Source organism: Rhipicephalus microplus, unplaced genomic scaffold, assembly GCF_043290135.1.
Source record: "Rhipicephalus microplus isolate Deutch F79 unplaced genomic scaffold, USDA_Rmic scaffold_14, whole genome shotgun sequence".
NCBI classification, from domain to species: Eukaryota; Metazoa; Arthropoda; class Arachnida; order Ixodida; family Ixodidae; genus Rhipicephalus; species Rhipicephalus microplus.
Genome location: NW_027464587.1, coordinates 15,581,898 through 15,598,760, shown reverse-complemented (window position 1 = coordinate 15,598,760; position 16,863 = coordinate 15,581,898). Strand labels below are relative to the sequence as shown.

Here is a 16,863-nt window from a genome sequence, read left to right as displayed (position 1 = left end):
ATTATAGGAAAATGCCCATTTTGTTGCTTGCGTTCCTATCGTGCCATTTTGTATATGAGCATGAATTAGTGGTTAAGAAGGGCTTATATGGTGTTTTTATAGTGCCTATAAATGGCCACTTTGGGTGTTCATGCCTAAATGCCTATAAGTGCCTATAAATGCCTATTTTCCAAATGAGCTCGTATACAAGCGCTATTCAATCGCAAATTTTGTTTTCGAGCATGGTGTGAAACCATTATTCATGTAAAAAAAGCAGCATTGATACTTCCAAACACTATAATGTTCAACAAAAACAAAGCTGACATGCTGCGAGCGATTGAAGGAGGAGCATGAAAAGTGCAAAAGACGCTGTTTCTGCAGCCCTACGTGGAAGAATGGCTCAGCGTCTGCGGGGGAGGAGGAGACAGAATTAAAGATGGGGCAAGAAAATTAAAAGTGACGTCTATGGCCGAGGACACGGCAATTGCCTTCTACAGACAGCTGTCTAGTGCCCTGACGAAACTGAAGAACCGCCCTGAAGACCTAGATGTTGCAGTGGGACAGGAACAGCAGATTTTTCTGGGAAGCCGCGGGTAGCTGGAGAATGAATTAAAAACCATGAAGGGCCACTCATGAAAAGGGTCTTGTTGATGCAGTGGTGGTGAAGGTCGCCAAATCGTTATACTTTATACAGTAAAGCCTGAGACAGGCGCCGGCACGTTTAAAATTAACGGTATACTTAGCATACATTCATCGTATGCTTGCATATGCTTGTTCCATATGACATCCCTTGTCATATGTCGTTAAGTGACAAACATTAAATCATACAGAACAGCGCTTCAAGGCTTGTTCTAAGCCGTTACTCAAAAACGACAGCTGTAACACTATAAAAAATTAACTAGGATGGGAATTACTATCATCACATTAAATTCAAACTGCTATTAAAACTCCTATGTCAAGCATTTCATGCTAAACTCGCATTAAAAAATGAATGTACCTAAACAGTCCTCTTCGCACAATGGTAATTGAGATTTTAGAATGTTGTATCAGATATAATTTTTCTAAAAATTCATTTTTTATTAATTTCATGACAGAATGAAATGGCTTATAAAGAGAGCAAAGTGTGCTGTGTCAATGACTTATTTTATTTGACATGGTAACCCATCTGCTGTAGCGACTTCAGGTAAAAAACTGTACTTTAGGAGAGGCTGCCAAGAATCTCGTATATTGTGACCGCAATACACCATGTCGTCGCTCCAGCCACGATGCAGGAACGACACACCAAAAAAAGCGCCACGATGCAGGAACGACTCGTCGCTCCAGCCACGATGCAGGAACGACACACCAAAAAAAGCGCCACGATGCAGGAACGACAAGAAGACGAACGCAATCGAAAAGCAGCAGCAGCAGCAGCAGCAGCAGCAGCAGCAGCAGCAGCAGCAGCAGCAGCAGCAGCAGCAGCAGCAGCAGCAGCAGCAGCAGCAGCAGCAGCAGCAGCAGCAGCAGCAGCAGCAGCAGCAGCAGCAGCAGCAGCAGCAGCAGCAGCAGCAGCAGCAGCAGCAGCAGCAGCAGCAGCAGCAGCAGCAGCAGCAGCAGCAGCAGCAGCAGCAGCAGCAGCAGCAGCAGCAGCAGCAGCAGCAGCAGCAGCAGCAGCAGCAGCAGCAGCAGCAGCAGCAGCAGCAGCAGCAGCAGCAGCAGCAGCAGCAGCAGCAGCAGCAGCAGCAGCAGCAGCAGCAGCAGCAGCAGCAGCAGCAGCAGCAGCAGCAGCAGCAGCAGCAGCAGCAGCAGCAGCAGCAGCAGCAGCAGCAGCAGCAGCAGCAGCAGCAGCAGCAGCAGCAGCAGCAGCAGCAGCAGCAGCAGCAGCAGCAGCAGCAGCAGCAGCAGCAGCAGCAGCAGCAGCAGCAGCAGCAGCAGCAGCAGCAGCAGCAGCAGCAGCAGCAGCAGCAGCAGCAGCAGCAGCAGCAGCAGCAGCAGCAGCAGCAGCAGCAGCAGCAGCAGCAGCAGCAGCAGCAGCAGCAGCAGCAGCAGCAGCAGCAGCAGCAGCAGCAGCAGCAGCAGCAGCAGCAGCAGCAGCAGCAGCAGCAGCAGCAGCAGCAGCAGCAGCAGCAGCAGCAGCAGCAGCAGCAGCAGCAGCAGCAGCAGCAGCAGCAGCAGCAGCAGCAGCAGCAGCAGCAGCAGCAGCAGCAGCAGCAGCAGCAGCAGCAGCAGCAGCAGCAGCAGCAGCAGCAGCAGCAGCAGCAGCAGCAGCAGCAGCAGCAGCAGCAGCAGCAGCAGCAGCAGCAGCAGCAGCAGCAGCAGCAGCAGCAGCAGCAGCAGCAGCAGCAGCAGCAGCAGCAGCAGCAGCAGCAGCAGCAGCAGCAGCAGCAGCAGCAGCAGCAGCAGCAGCAGCAGCAGCAGCAGCAGCAGCAGCAGCAGCAGCAGCAGCAGCAGCAGCAGCAGCAGCAGCAGCAGCAGCAGCAGCAGCAGCAGCAGCAGCAGCAGCAGCAGCAGCAGCAGCAGCAGCAGCAGCAGCAGCAGCAGCAGCAGCAGCAGCAGCAGCAGCAGCAGCAGCAGCAGCAGCAGCAGCAGCAGCAGCAGCAGCAGCAGCAGCAGCAGCAGCAGCAGCAGCAGCAGCAGCAGCAGCAGCAGCAGCAGCAGCAGCAGCAGCAGCAGCAGCAGCAGCAGCAGCAGCAGCAGCAGCAGCAGCAGCAGCAGCAGCAGCAGCAGCAGCAGCAGCAGCAGCAGCAGCAGCAGCAGCAGCAGCAGCAGCAGCAGCAGCAGCAGCAGCAGCAGCAGCAGCAGCAGCAGCAGCAGCAGCAGCAGCAGCAGCAGCAGCAGCAGCAGCAGCAGCAGCAGCAGCAGCAGCAGCAGCAGCAGCAGCAGCAGCAGCAGCAGCAGCAGCAGCAGCAGCAGCAGCAGCAGCAGCAGCAGCAGCAGCAGCAGCAGCAGCAGCAGCAGCAGCAGCAGCAGCAGCAGCAGCAGCAGCAGCAGCAGCAGCAGCAGCAGCAGCAGCAGCAGCAGCAGCAGCAGCAGCAGCAGCAGCAGCAGCAGCAGCAGCAGCAGCAGCAGCAGCAGCAGCAGCAGCAGCAGCAGCAGCAGCAGCAGCAGCAGCAGCAGCAGCAGCAGCAGCAGCAGCAGCAGCAGCAGCAGCAGCAGCAGCAGCAGCAGCAGCAGCAGCAGCAGCAGCAGCAGCAGCAGCAGCAGCAGCAGCAGCAGCAGCAGCAGCAGCAGCAGCAGCAGCAGCAGCAGCAGCAGCAGCAGCAGCAGCAGCAGCAGCAGCAGCAGCAGCAGCAGCAGCAGCAGCAGCAGCAGCAGCAGCAGCAGCAGCAGCAGCAGCAGCAGCAGCAGCAGCAGCAGCAGCAGCAGCAGCAGCAGCAGCAGCAGCAGCAGCAGCAGCAGCAGCAGCAGCAGCAGCAGCAGCAGCAGCAGCAGCAGCAGCAGCAGCAGCAGCAGCAGCAGCAGCAGCAGCAGCAGCAGCAGCAGCAGCAGCAGCAGCAGCAGCAGCAGCAGCAGCAGCAGCAGCAGCAGCAGCAGCAGCAGCAGCAGCAGCAGCAGCAGCAGCAGCAGCAGCAGCAGCAGCAGCAGCAGCAGCAGCAGCAGCAGCAGCAGCAGCAGCAGCAGCAGCAGCAGCAGCAGCAGCAGCAGCAGCAGCAGCAGCAGCAGCAGCAGCAGCAGCAGCAGCAGCAGCAGCAGCAGCAGCAGCAGCAGCAGCAGCAGCAGCAGCAGCAGCAGCAGCAGCAGCAGCAGCAGCAGCAGCAGCAGCAGCAGCAGCAGCAGCAGCAGCAGCAGCAGCAGCAGCAGCAGCAGCAGCAGCAGCAGCAGCAGCAGCAGCAGCAGCAGCAGCAGCAGCAGCAGCAGCAGCAGCAGCAGCAGCAGCAGCAGCAGCAGCAGCAGCAGCAGCAGCAGCAGCAGCAGCAGCAGCAGCAGCAGCAGCAGCAGCAGCAGCAGCAGCAGCAGCAGCAGCAGCAGCAGCAGCAGCAGCAGCAGCAGCAGCAGCAGCAGCAGCAGCAGCAGCAGCAGCAGCAGCAGCAGCAGCAGCAGCAGCAGCAGCAGCAGCAGCAGCAGCAGCAGCAGCAGCAGCAGCAGCAGCAGCAGCAGCAGCAGCAGCAGCAGCAGCAGCAGCAGCAGCAGCAGCAGCAGCAGCAGCAGCAGCAGCAGCAGCAGCAGCAGCAGCAGCAGCAGCAGCAGCAGCAGCAGCAGCAGCAGCAGCAGCAGCAGCAGCAGCAGCAGCAGCAGCAGCAGCAGCAGCAGCAGCAGCAGCAGCAGCAGCAGCAGCAGCAGCAGCAGCAGCAGCAGCAGCAGCAGCAGCAGCAGCAGCAGCAGCAGCAGCAGCAGCAGCAGCAGCAGCAGCAGCAGCAGCAGCAGCAGCAGCAGCAGCAGCAGCAGCAGCAGCAGCAGCAGCAGCAGCAGCAGCAGCAGCAGCAGCAGCAGCAGCAGCAGCAGCAGCAGCAGCAGCAGCAGCAGCAGCAGCAGCAGCAGCAGCAGCAGCAGCAGCAGCAGCAGCAGCAGCAGCAGCAGCAGCAGCAGCAGCAGCAGCAGCAGCAGCAGCAGCAGCAGCAGCAGCAGCAGCAGCAGCAGCAGCAGCAGCAGCAGCAGCAGCAGCAGCAGCAGCAGCAGCAGCAGCAGCAGCAGCAGCAGCAGCAGCAGCAGCAGCAGCAGCAGCAGCAGCAGCAGCAGCAGCAGCAGCAGCAGCAGCAGCAGCAGCAGCAGCAGCAGCAGCAGCAGCAGCAGCAGCAGCAGCAGCAGCAGCAGCAGCAGCAGCAGCAGCAGCAGCAGCAGCAGCAGCAGCAGCAGCAGCAGCAGCAGCAGCAGCAGCAGCAGCAGCAGCAGCAGCAGCAGCAGCAGCAGCAGCAGCAGCAGCAGCAGCAGCAGCAGCAGCAGCAGCAGCAGCAGCAGCAGCAGCAGCAGCAGCAGCAGCAGCAGCAGCAGCAGCAGCAGCAGCAGCAGCAGCAGCAGCAGCAGCAGCAGCAGCAGCAGCAGCAGCAGCAGCAGCAGCAGCAGCAGCAGCAGCAGCAGCAGCAGCAGCAGCAGCAGCAGCAGCAGCAGCAGCAGCAGCAGCAGCAGCAGCAGCAGCAGCAGCAGCAGCAGCAGCAGCAGCAGCAGCAGCAGCAGCAGCAGCAGCAGCAGCAGCAGCAGCAGCAGCAGCAGCAGCAGCAGCAGTAGTAGTAGTAGTAGTAGTAGTAGTAGTAGATGTAGTATGTGCAGTTTTATGTAAAGAAAACCACGACACGAATATGAGAAATGCCGTAGCGGAGGTCTTCACAAATATTGACCATCTGGTGTTTATAACGTGCACTGACATCGCGCAGTACACGGGCATCTACATTATCGCCTCCATCTAGATGCGACCGCCGCGGCCACAATCGACGTCGCAGTATTCGGGTCAGCAGCGGTGCACCCTATAGCGACTGGTCCACCGAGGTGGATGCTAAACGAGGGCCGATTAGTGAATAGCATCTCGAGGCTATTCAAAACAAAAATAAAAATAATAACAAGCTGACATTCCGTTTGGGTGTTTTATTTTTTCTCTCAGTGTTCATTCATTATACTGATTGTGAAAGGGCAGTGCAAAGACACAGGGAAAAGAAAAACAGAGAAAAAGGGTGCTGTTTTTCTTTTGCCTTTGTCTTCGCGCTTCCCTTTCAAATTAATGTGAAGCAGCTAGCCGAAATAAAAGTACTCCTCAGTCATGCTACACAACAGAACACACAAATTGCACATGGCAAGTAGAACAATGTCACGTGCAACACTCTCAATGATGTACCATTTAAAATGCAGAATATAATCGGGAGACGGAACATTTTTCGTCTGTTTTTATAGATACAGCTAGCATTTAACGAAGCTCTGATGAGTGTACAGTATGCGACATCAGCCCACCAATGTCAATGTAAAGGAGCGACGTAAAATCAGGACCATTCCTTGCTATACTCCCTAGATCTTGGGGCGCACGCCCGTGAGAAGGGCATGTGGCATTCATTAGAAATTGAGCGTTTTCCCGCAACATGTAATTTTGCAAATATTACCAGGAATGATCTGAAGTGCCCAGTGCACTATTACGCTTGTTAGCTCGAAATGCTCTAACCTAATGAGGGGCCCACACTTGATGCACAATGCTAGACAATAAAACGAAAGACCACATACTGCGAATTGCACAGGAAATGCATGCCTATGTTCAATCGTTGGTATCTTTCTACTATATTAAACACTTTTTTGCTTCTTGCCGTAGATACAAGTCGCTGACGTCGTTGTTTTGGGCTATTTGAATTTTTGCAGAAATTTGTTGTGTCTACAATTAAGATTTTGAGGGCCTAAAATGGTGTTTTACCTGCCCGTCTTTGGCATCTAAAACACACTTTTTTAGTGCCTAAAAATCCGGCCCCAACTCATTACGTTCCAAGGAATTGGAATCACAATGACAACCTGTGAACTGATTACGGTGAAAAAAAAATTTATTACAGGAACGTATGCCAGGCATAGTAGCTAACTGTTCTCAAACATCTTGAAACTCGGTGCAAGCAGGACATGGGCACACAAAGGTGGAGACTTTTTGAAATTTCTCTCATGTCAGCGACATGTTCACGCCGAGATTTAGAAGTTCAAAAACACAGTCGCTTCTTTATAAAAAAAAGAAGGACTGAAAATTAAGCCATGTGGGCTCGCCACAATACCTGAACGCCATTGACTGCTGCCTGGAAACCAGAGCCACAGAGCCGGTTGACATTGAGCGATGGCGTTTTCTGAGACAGACCACAGTGAAGGGCCACGTGCCTCGAGCAGTAGGGGGTGTCTTTCGCGGCAACCTTAAAAAAACAGATGGCCCAAAAAGTATACCCTCAGGAGTGTTCGCCCTTTCCTTTGAAGCCCAACACAGAAGCTCAGAAATCAATATTAACACCAAACTTTATTCTTCTCTTGTCAGAGGAGAACCTGCTGCACTGAACAACTCATGAGGGAACATTTTATTTTGCTGATACTTGCCGAGTGTTTGTATATCTCCGAGCTGATTTCAAGTATACAATGAATTGCCAAGTGAAATATGTGTATTATAAAGCATCAAGCAATTCATGTGCCTTTTTCCATGTACAATTTTCCCTAAATTGAGAAAATGATCAATTAGATCGGTATATTACAATACTATAGAAAAAGAACTGTATGCAAAAATACAAGAACGGGTGTTCCAAAACTACTTGAACACACAGAAGTTAAAGTGTGTTGAACATATGTGACTGAAATTCCAGTTGTAAATATTTAACATTCCATAAATATTTTTCTAATTGGTTTAGAAAAACCACATTTTTTCTGATTGCATACAGTCCTCATTTCAGAACATTGCAATGTGCTGATTTATTTCATATTAACCTCCAGCTTAGAAAACATCTTGTCTGGAAGAGGCAAGTGAAATGTTAGGAATTTTAAGACTACACGTTGTAGAGGTATAACCACACGCTTGAAATCGGCTCACAATTATGCATACGCTCCGCCAGTTACATCAAAATTGATTGAGAATTTAAAGTGGTGTTAAACAGCAACCCTTAAACAGGTTGCTGCCACCTCACTGGACAGCAGCCAACAGTCATGCTAATTTGGGTGATCAAAGTGAACGTGAATACTGTACATCAAAGACAACAAAAAAGCAAATATTTGGTAGAGAAGACATATTTGGTACAGAAGACAACATGCACAGTAAGAAGAAATTTACTAATAAGCTCCTATAATTAAAATACATTAGAACACAAATGCAGTTTGCTTTTATGCTGAAAGACCTGCTCTGTTAAATAGACAGAATTACGTGCCTTTGTCCGAGAAAAATACTTATTGAGGCTACAAATAAATAAAAATAGTTTTATGCATCACAAAATAATGAAATGACCATGAATTACCAAGTTTGCAGATTAATTACCCACACACCAGGAGCAGTGTGTCACATGCCAGACATTTACTTAAAATAGAAGGTATTAATTTACGATATCACTATAAAATACACCACAAGCTTCTGAGCTGCATTTTTCGAAGATCTGTATAAGATAAGCCTGTCACAGAAGCTTCAAATTATTTTTAGCATTACATTTGTTCTGTTCAAATACTAGAGCGGATGAAGCTAGAGGAAGTGCACACAGCAAGATATCTGTACGATTTGTGGTAAAACTTTTTTTAGATACAATTTCCAACACTTTTGCAAAGTCTACAAGACCTTACATCCTACTCCATTTCTTACAGGTATTGCAATAGAGCTTTGCTCCTTATATACCACGGAATTTCCGTGAATCGGTCAAAGACCGGTTCACGCGTGAAACAGAAACTGCAGCAATGATCTGCGGCAATGACAAGTGTGTCAGCATACCATCCTTTCTCTTAATTCCAAAAGAAACACGTTTTTTTGATGGCAGCTGATTAAAATGCAGTGTTATGCGCACGTGTTATGATCAGGTGATTAGGTGTGGTTGTTCCTTCTTTCTTCTTTCACTGTATAGTACATTTGCAAGCTCTAATTTATTTTATTGAAAGTAAGCGCTTGTGCCAATTGTGTTTCTGTGTACTCTGTGTATGAAGTTCCGTACAATAACGCTTGTGCCGTCATCTTGTCCTGGTTGTCATTGTACCCAGGAAGTCATTGATGTGCATAGTATAATGAAGCAGAGGGCAAGAAACTTGTTCATCTGTGCTGCTGCTGCAATTGTGTAAAGGGTGGCCAGCCCATCTCTCCACTTGTCTGACCCAGAGTGCAGCAGTGTAGTTGTTATGGTTCTCAACTGCTAATTTGAAGAGAGTTCAATCCCAGCTGTCCCATTACTGTGGAGGCGAAAGACTCGAGGCCTGTGTACTGCACACATGTCACAGCACGTTAAATAATGCAAGTTGGTTGAAATTTTCAAAGCCCTCCACCACGGCGTCTCTTAGATTCATATCGTGGCTTTGGGCCATAAAACCCCAGATATTATTGTTGTTATCACCCACACTGCCAATGAGTCCGACCTCTCTGTTCAACAGATTGAAAAAGGAAATAGGGGGACAACGACAACAACAACAATAATATGCGGAGTTTATCCCCCAAATGCAGGTATGATTATGAGAAACATCACAGTGAAAATCTCTGGAATTTTCAACCTTCTGGTGTTCTTTAACGTGCGGAACATTGCACAGTACACGAGCCTTTTGCCTCCATTGAAATGTGTCCAAGATGAAGGTCAGCAGCCAAGCACCACAGTGGGGAGAGCCAGTGCCACTCAACTTTCCTTTTGCAGACACCAGTAAAGCATAGCAATGTTTTGAGGAGAGGAACCTGAAGCCCATTAGAAATCGTGAGACAGCACTGTCAGAGGGAGGTGAAAGGAGAGATATTCATGACCACTGCTGCTGCCAAACCTGGGGGCACGCAGGACCCAGAACACGCCACAGCAAGCAAAAGCAGAAAACTACACTTCAAGATCTAATTCCGCATGTCCTAGGGCTGTAAAACAGCTATGCACAGCTTTCAATAATTAAAGTAGAGCTTTTATACTCCACTCCACCATTACTGTTCAGCACTACCAAGGCTACGGGGTGTAGCCAAGCCACATGCTTGCACAGCAAAACGTTGAGACAATAAAATGTTACATTACATTGACATGTTTATTCTTCTTCACATTGATATAGTGTGCGTTTAACTGCTGCAACAGTAACTACTGGCAGGTGCGGTTACAAATCAACATGGCAGCACCCATGCCTTCGATTTGAACTTGCACGTGCTGTTCACTCACTGCGCTGGCAGCAACAAATAAATGGTGAAATAAGCTTTGTGCCATCTCAGGCTAAGGACAAAGCATCAGGTAGATTTTGTCCTTATTCACAACATAAGCTGCATATTTAGCCATCTCTTCTACTAGAGCATGTACTATCAGTGTCAAATGAAACCCGAACAGTGGAGCGCGTGTTTCAAGCATTAGAAACAGTATAGTGTTGGCCGTCCAGTTATCACCATTGACAGGCGTGCACATCTGGTTTGGCAGCACTGCGCGATCCCCTTACAGTGCGTAATCTCCATTTCTGCTCTAGTTTTCGTATAGTGGTAATGGTGGCCATCGTGGGCATGCCAAACGCTCTTGATCGTATCACTCCCAATTTCTTGCTTTTACTTCAGCGTTGCAGTGCAATCGGTGACTTGGCACGATAAAACAAAAAAGAAATATAATTGGTTTGCGGTTGATTTTCAAACAATCGTCGCATCTCGTTCGTCAGCGCTGCTTCACCTGCACCCTTCTTTCAGAAACCGATCTGAAAACGCGTTACCTCACCTGGAAATGCCGAGCGTTTCTTCGTAAAAGCGAAAATCGTTTTGCTTTACCGGCACAAAGTGAAACAGCGTAAAATTGCCAGCATTATGATGATAAACCGTGTTACACTACTCGGCTTCGGCTGACGTAGTTTAACGTCCGTTTTTTTTTTTTTCATGGTGTTCCTTTCAAAAACCATACCTGGAACACAAGCAGAAATATTGCGCTGTAGGGGTATCCCGCAGTGCTGCCACACCGGATGTGCGGGCCTGTCTGTACCAATGAATAGTCGACGGCACACACTATGCCATTGATAACGCTTGTGCCACGCGCTCCGCTGTTCACATTTCATTTGATGCCGATAGTACATGCACCCTAGACAGGCACATCTCTCATTTTGAATGTGCCCTTCATGAACAGTGCCATATCTGACAATAAGCACTTTTCCAGACCATGCCCTTTCACGCTCACATGGTGTCAGAAGTGGTGAGAAGTGTGTTTCGCTTGCCCGTTAGTCAACATCTGCCCCCCCCCCCCCTCCCCGTGTTCAATGTGACCCAAGTAGAGCCCAACAAGCAACAAAATACGGCATCAACGTTACTTCCACTGACAAGACCACTAGACACCATTGGCAATGTTTTCAACAACTGGACTAATGAAAAGTAAGTTTCCTCGGTATTCTATCGCGACCAGATTAAAGCAACAGCATAAGAAAGGTCTGGCAACAACTTTTCTTAATATTTGATAAAGAAGGAAGACAAGCATTTGATAACTTTCAAGTTTCAAGATGAGAATGAGATGTAAAATGTAGTCAAGGTCATTGAAAAGTTTGAAGCCCTCCATGCACAAGTGGTGAATCTGATGTTCAATGAATTTCGTTTTGGCTCTTGGAACCTGTGAGAGGTTTCAATGAGTGGTTAATTGAACAATTGCTCATCAGCGCAAATTCAGGGAACTAGAAAAAAGATTATGGCACTGTTGAAATATTCTAAGGACAAGAGCTTGCAGCAGAAACTTCCTGCGAAAAATCCTTCATATGCCAAAGTTACTGAAATTGGCTGGACCAAAGAGCAAGGACAGAATTGTTTCTACGAAATCCAGGTGGTCTCTGCGAGCACAGCAGATAAGAGCAGTGTACATGTTGAGAAGACGGGAACCATTCTTGGTTTGCGTTAAAGCTGTGGTCTCGCATAATACGAGAAAGCAAGGTGTCCTGCTAAAGACAAGCGCTGTAACAAGTATGGTGGCTGAAGCCACTTTACCGCGTGTGTTGTAAACCACAGGTGCCATTCAGGAGTCAAACATGCACATTGTATACAGCAGGTTGGCGCAGCAGAGGAAGAGGATTCTTTCCCACAAGTGCTACATTTGATGAGCATGACCCCTGGATGGCTACTCGCAGGATGTCAAGGATGTCGCAGAAGCCACCATCAGGTGTAAGGTTGATACCGGGGCCAACTGCTGTCATGCCCAACAAACCCCCCAAAAGACAGTTTTCCCCAGCTTTGCAAAGCTTTCACTCTGAAACCTGTCTTAGTTTGTTTTAACACAGAAAACCTGTGATGTCTGCAGACACCAGTCAGCGCTGCATCAGAGTTGTTCTTCTGCAGGATGGGCAACCGAGTGCTTATTCATCACATTCACTAACAGAAAAATAGCCACCATACACACAGATTGAAAAAGAAACGCTCGCCATTGTTCATGGCTGCCCAGTATGAATGTTATATCTTTGGGCAGCCCGAAGTTATCATCAAGTTTGCTCACAGACCTTTAGAATCAATATTAAAATAACTGGTGTGCCTGCCAAGATCGCAATGCATGAGGCTTGTTTTACAAAGTTTTCCAAATGCAGTCACTTATACACCAGGAAAGCACCTGTTCCTCACTTCCCAAGTCCTACTCAGTCAAAAGATAAGACTGAACAATATAAAGTCAACATGATTTTTTTTTCTTCCTGTGTTAGCTCAAAAGCATTTAAAACAAAATCAACAAAGATGCAATGAGGGACCACCTGGCGCATGCCTAGTGCTCTTATGATGTCAAGGATGGCCTGCTGCTCAGGAGCAACAAGCGACTGGAGGTGCTCCACTTGCTGCACAGTGGGAAGAAGTCCTGTACCCTGGCAACCACCAACTTCATTTAACTTTCTCGTCAGTATGTCTACGGATCGGCGTCCCACAGCTTCCCTTATGCCAAGGAAAGTAAACAGAGCATTTCGACGAAGCTTGGCATTCTCCGTTAGCGGCGGAATGAAGTTTGGATCACTAATTTCCACACTCAAAACAATAATCCATTTTGGTAATATTAAACATTTCATTGCAGGGCCCATGTCTAATGTACATTTCTATAAATATATATTGCCCCGCCAGAGTGCAACTACTCTTCACACTAATGTCGAGCATGACGCATCTGTAAACAAGCATAGCATAAGAACAAAGTGGCCAGTGTGGCTGTCAACCTCGCTACACTCAGCGAATGTATTTTAATTTGGAGGTATTTTTCATGCTCTTTTTTTGCTTCAGATCTACTCAACAGTGTCTTGTTGTAAAATCCACTTAATGAAGATTCATAATAGGGCAACTACAGGTGATATCAGAGTAATTCTGTGAAAATCGAACAGCACCCACTGAGCACCTCGAGGCAACTGCTACAACCTTGTCATTGCTGTGTGACACTGCCACAACTCGATCACCGTCGCATTTCCCAACAGAGTTTTAAATACACTGAGTTTAATGAAGCTCGCGGGTGCCCATGTGACAGGGGTATCAAATCCTAGCCGAGTCATGCACAGCTTGCAAAAAGTATAGGTGCTGCTGCTGATGATGATGATGTATGGTGTTTCATGGTGCGAGGGCCATTTGATGGCTAAAGAGCGCCATTTCAATAGACTAGAGATATGAACAATGATATAATGCGTGGCTGTAAAGGGGCCTTAAAATTCCTTGCGCTAACGGGGATAAAAACATAGAGGCGATAAAATCATGGTAGTGGCGTGAAATATGTGCAGTGAAAGTGGATGGCAAAATGTCATGATAATAAAATCATCACGGAGATATTGTCACCGCAGCCACGATCATGGTACAAAGGTCGTGCTACGGAACACCTCGAAATATGGGGTGAAAGCTGTGAGCATCTTTAAAAAAAGGGAAAAGTGATTGCAATTTAAAAAGCGGATCCCTACCGATGAGCATCCCAGGGCGTGATGAAAGCTGTTGTCGGTAGGGCAGTAAAAAGTGCTTTTTTCTTAGAGCATCTAGCTAATTACACTGGACGAGAATGTGGAGAACCGTAAGTGGTTCTCCACATCTCTCACAATATAGTGGAATGCCGGTAGACAGAAGATATGAATACGAGAATGTGGAGAACCGTAAGTGGTTCTCCACATCTCTGACAATAGAAGATATTAATGTGCAGCGTGTGTACTCCTGTTTTAAGCTTTGTTAGTATTACTTCTGTGTATCATGATTTTGATAGTGGCAGCCAATTACCTAGTTGCAGCTTAATAGCATAGAGTTTATTGTCTGTGTGCCTATCCTACGTGCTGCCAGTACCCCCTGAGCTTTCGTTTTAGAAAAGGTTTCAAGACAAGTGCAGGGATTGGTATTGATGCATTGGAAGGGGTGTCGTTGGCAGAAGCAGCCAGCTTGTCCGCCAAAACGTTCCCTTGTATCTCACGGTGCCCTAGCACCCAGCAGACAACGACATGCTGTTTTGAGGTGTACAGTGTGCACAAAAGTGAGTAAAGTGACACCAGCACTAGGTTTCTGTGTTTTTTAGAAGTTTTCAGGGCTTTAACCACATTTAAAAAATCTGTGTATATTATCGCCTTTTGTAATTTTATCTGTTTGATGTGTTTTACAACCGTCAGTATTGCATAAGCTTTTCCTGTGAAAATTATTGCATCAGAATTAAGAACGCCGGCCTCGGAAAAGGATTGGCCTACCGCTGCATATGACACAGAAGTGTTGGACTTTGAGGCATCGGTAAAGAACTCAGGGCATGTGTATTTATGTTGAAGTTCTAGGAAGTATGTATGTATGTGTGCAAGTGGTGGGTGCTTTGCGACTTCCACAAAAGAGACATCACAGTCTATAAGCTGCCACTGCCACAGTGGCAGATATGCAGCAGGAGCCATCAAACTGTGTTTGAGAAGAGCCACACCTGTTTCTTCAGCCAGGCCCCTTACATGAAGCGAGTAGGGCTGCCTCATTGAAGGACAGTTCTCGAACAAGCCAGAGCAGGACAAATCATTGTTTGTGAAATGGGAGGCGTGTTGCTTGTCTGCCTTTACCTTCAGAAAGTACACAAAAGACACATAACATCTCTGTAGGTGGAGCGACCATTCATTCAAATCCACGTACAGGCTCTCCACGAGGCTAGTTGTAAAAGCACCCGTAGAGGGGCGAATGTCTAGATCGTGGACAGGGTCGACAATACTTAAGGCTGATGGTGTTGCCGACTGATAGGTTATAGCATGGTAATTTAAACGTGTGCCTACGAGGCTTTTATATAAATTCATTAGACATTTTCTGTCATTACCCCACGTAGTGTGTGACAACACTTTCAAAATATTCATTATTTTTAAGCACCTGTCTTTTAAATATTTGATGTGTGGAATTGAGGTTAGTTAAGTGTCTAATATTAGTCCAAGAAACTTGTGCTCGGTTTTCACTGCCAGAGGTTGACCATGCAGGTCAATGTAGGAGTCAGGATGAAGGCCCCTCTTTCGGCTCAACAAGACGCAAGTGCTCTTTTGCTCGTTGAGTGTAATACCTGTGTCACACGGGCGCGCAAAAAGTCTTTTAAGTAAGCGGTCTTTTACGAAGTTGAAAGACTTTTAACAAAGAGGTGTTGCGGCGCAGACACACGGCAGCAATGATCTCCTTTTAGTGTTTTCGTTCCAAGACGCTAGCGAAAGCGTGGCGCTAGCAGTTAAAAGAGAAGCAATGAAAATTAAACGATGTATCACGATGTACAAATTAAAGACTTGTTGCACTGCTCGTTTCTCCAAATAAATTTAAGAATAACAGATGAAGAAACACCAATGTGAAAGTTCGTTGCACTAGTTAAGGAAGCATTCCCATAACTAGCAACGTGCACAAGTCTGTCTGGCACCACTGGGCACCACTGTGGAGAGCTTGTGCAGTGAGTTCGAAAGACAGTGCACCAGCATGCGTGAAACCATCACTCCTGAGTAGCGAGTCGGCATTGCCCTATACAAGCTTGACCACTTGAATGACGGGCAAACACACGACTGCCACGCTTTCCTCGCTTGTGCAAAATGGCTCGGCGCGAGACCGAGCGTCCCCACGTAATATTGCCGACGCGACGTAGCTGCTCACGAGAGTAGAAAAGGAAATAACCATTAAAAGAGTTCAATACACCTTCTGCAGGATATGAAATTTGTTTTTACAAAGAGTTTTGGTGACAGAAAAATAAGCGTTTGCTCTTTTTTTTTCCACCACTCGAAAATTGCTGGCGCCTACTGGTTTCGAGGCTACTCATTCGGAGCCGTAAAAGAGATCGAAGAACTCAGTTTACGAAAAAGACCGCTTCTGAAAAGTAGCTCGCTCTGTGCCGTGTGTCTGCTGTCAGGAACTCCTTTTCGGAAAAAGACCGCTTACTTAAAAGACTTTTAAGTGCCCGTGTGACAGGGGTATAAAACCATTCTCATCTGTTCATTGAGATACTTTGTTCAACCCAAGTTGAACTTGACACTGGCACATTAAGATGTTGCAAGATTTGAAACCAATCTCTACATTATCGACATATATGCAGTAAAAATATTACGTGGGAGAGACAGGTGCAAGCAATTCATTTTAACTATGAAAAGTGTGCAGCTCAATACACCTTCTGGCACTCCTGTTTCTTGGACAAATACTCGAGAGAGGACAGTGCCACTCGGACACGGAATGCACGGTTGGACAGGTAGCTTTTGATAATTGTCAGCATTCTACCCAGCACACCTAAATGTGACAGGTCTCGCAATATGCCATAGCGACATGTAGTGTCATATGCCTTTTCCATATCGAGGAACACACAGAAAGAAAAAATTGCTTATGAACAAAAGCGTTGCGAATTTGTGCCTCGATACGGACAAGGTGGTCAGTGGTGGACCCAGCCTCTCGAAACCCACACTGGTATGGGTCAAGTAGGCCATTAATTTCAAGGAAGTGCATCAGGCGCCTGTTAATCATTTTCTCAAAGACCTTGCAAAGACAGCTGGTAAACACCATTGGCCTGTAGCTGGAAACTGAGGCCGGGTCCTTGCCTTGTTTTAGAATTGGGATAACGATAGCTGCCTTCCAGGCTGAGGGTACCTCGCTGGAAGACCATATCGCATTGCACAGAGGGAGGAGAGCAGATGTTTTGACATTTCATATGCCACACGGTCCAGGCCTGGGGTAGATTTATTGCAGCAGGTAAGTGAGGCTTGTAGCTCAGCCAAACAGAAAAGTTCATTGTATGGCCCATGTGTTGTGGGTTTATGCCCTAATCTCTGTTTTTCTATTCTGGTTTTGTATCGTTGGCACGCTTCACTATAGTGTGATAAGCTAGAGACCCACTGGAAGTGTGCCCCGACAGTGTTCGCCTGGTCTTCCAAGCTCTCCCTTTGTGTATTCTCAAGAGAAAGTGTTTGTACTTGTCGTCCTGC

At 48.1% G+C, this 16,863-nt stretch overlaps 1 protein-coding gene across 3 annotated transcripts in view; it reads right to left on the bottom strand.

Annotated features, from left to right (window-relative positions):
• Window positions 1-16,863, bottom strand: part of yip2 (yippee interacting protein 2) — a 263,544-nt gene that overhangs the window by 99,561 nt on the left and 147,120 nt on the right. For all 3 annotated transcript variants that reach the window (XM_075882775.1, XM_075882776.1, XM_037431692.2), the window contains one exon: window positions 6,627-6,758. In XM_075882775.1, the coding sequence (XP_075738890.1) occupies window positions 6,627-6,758 (132 nt within the window). The remainder of the gene's footprint in view (window positions 1-6,626; window positions 6,759-16,863) is intronic.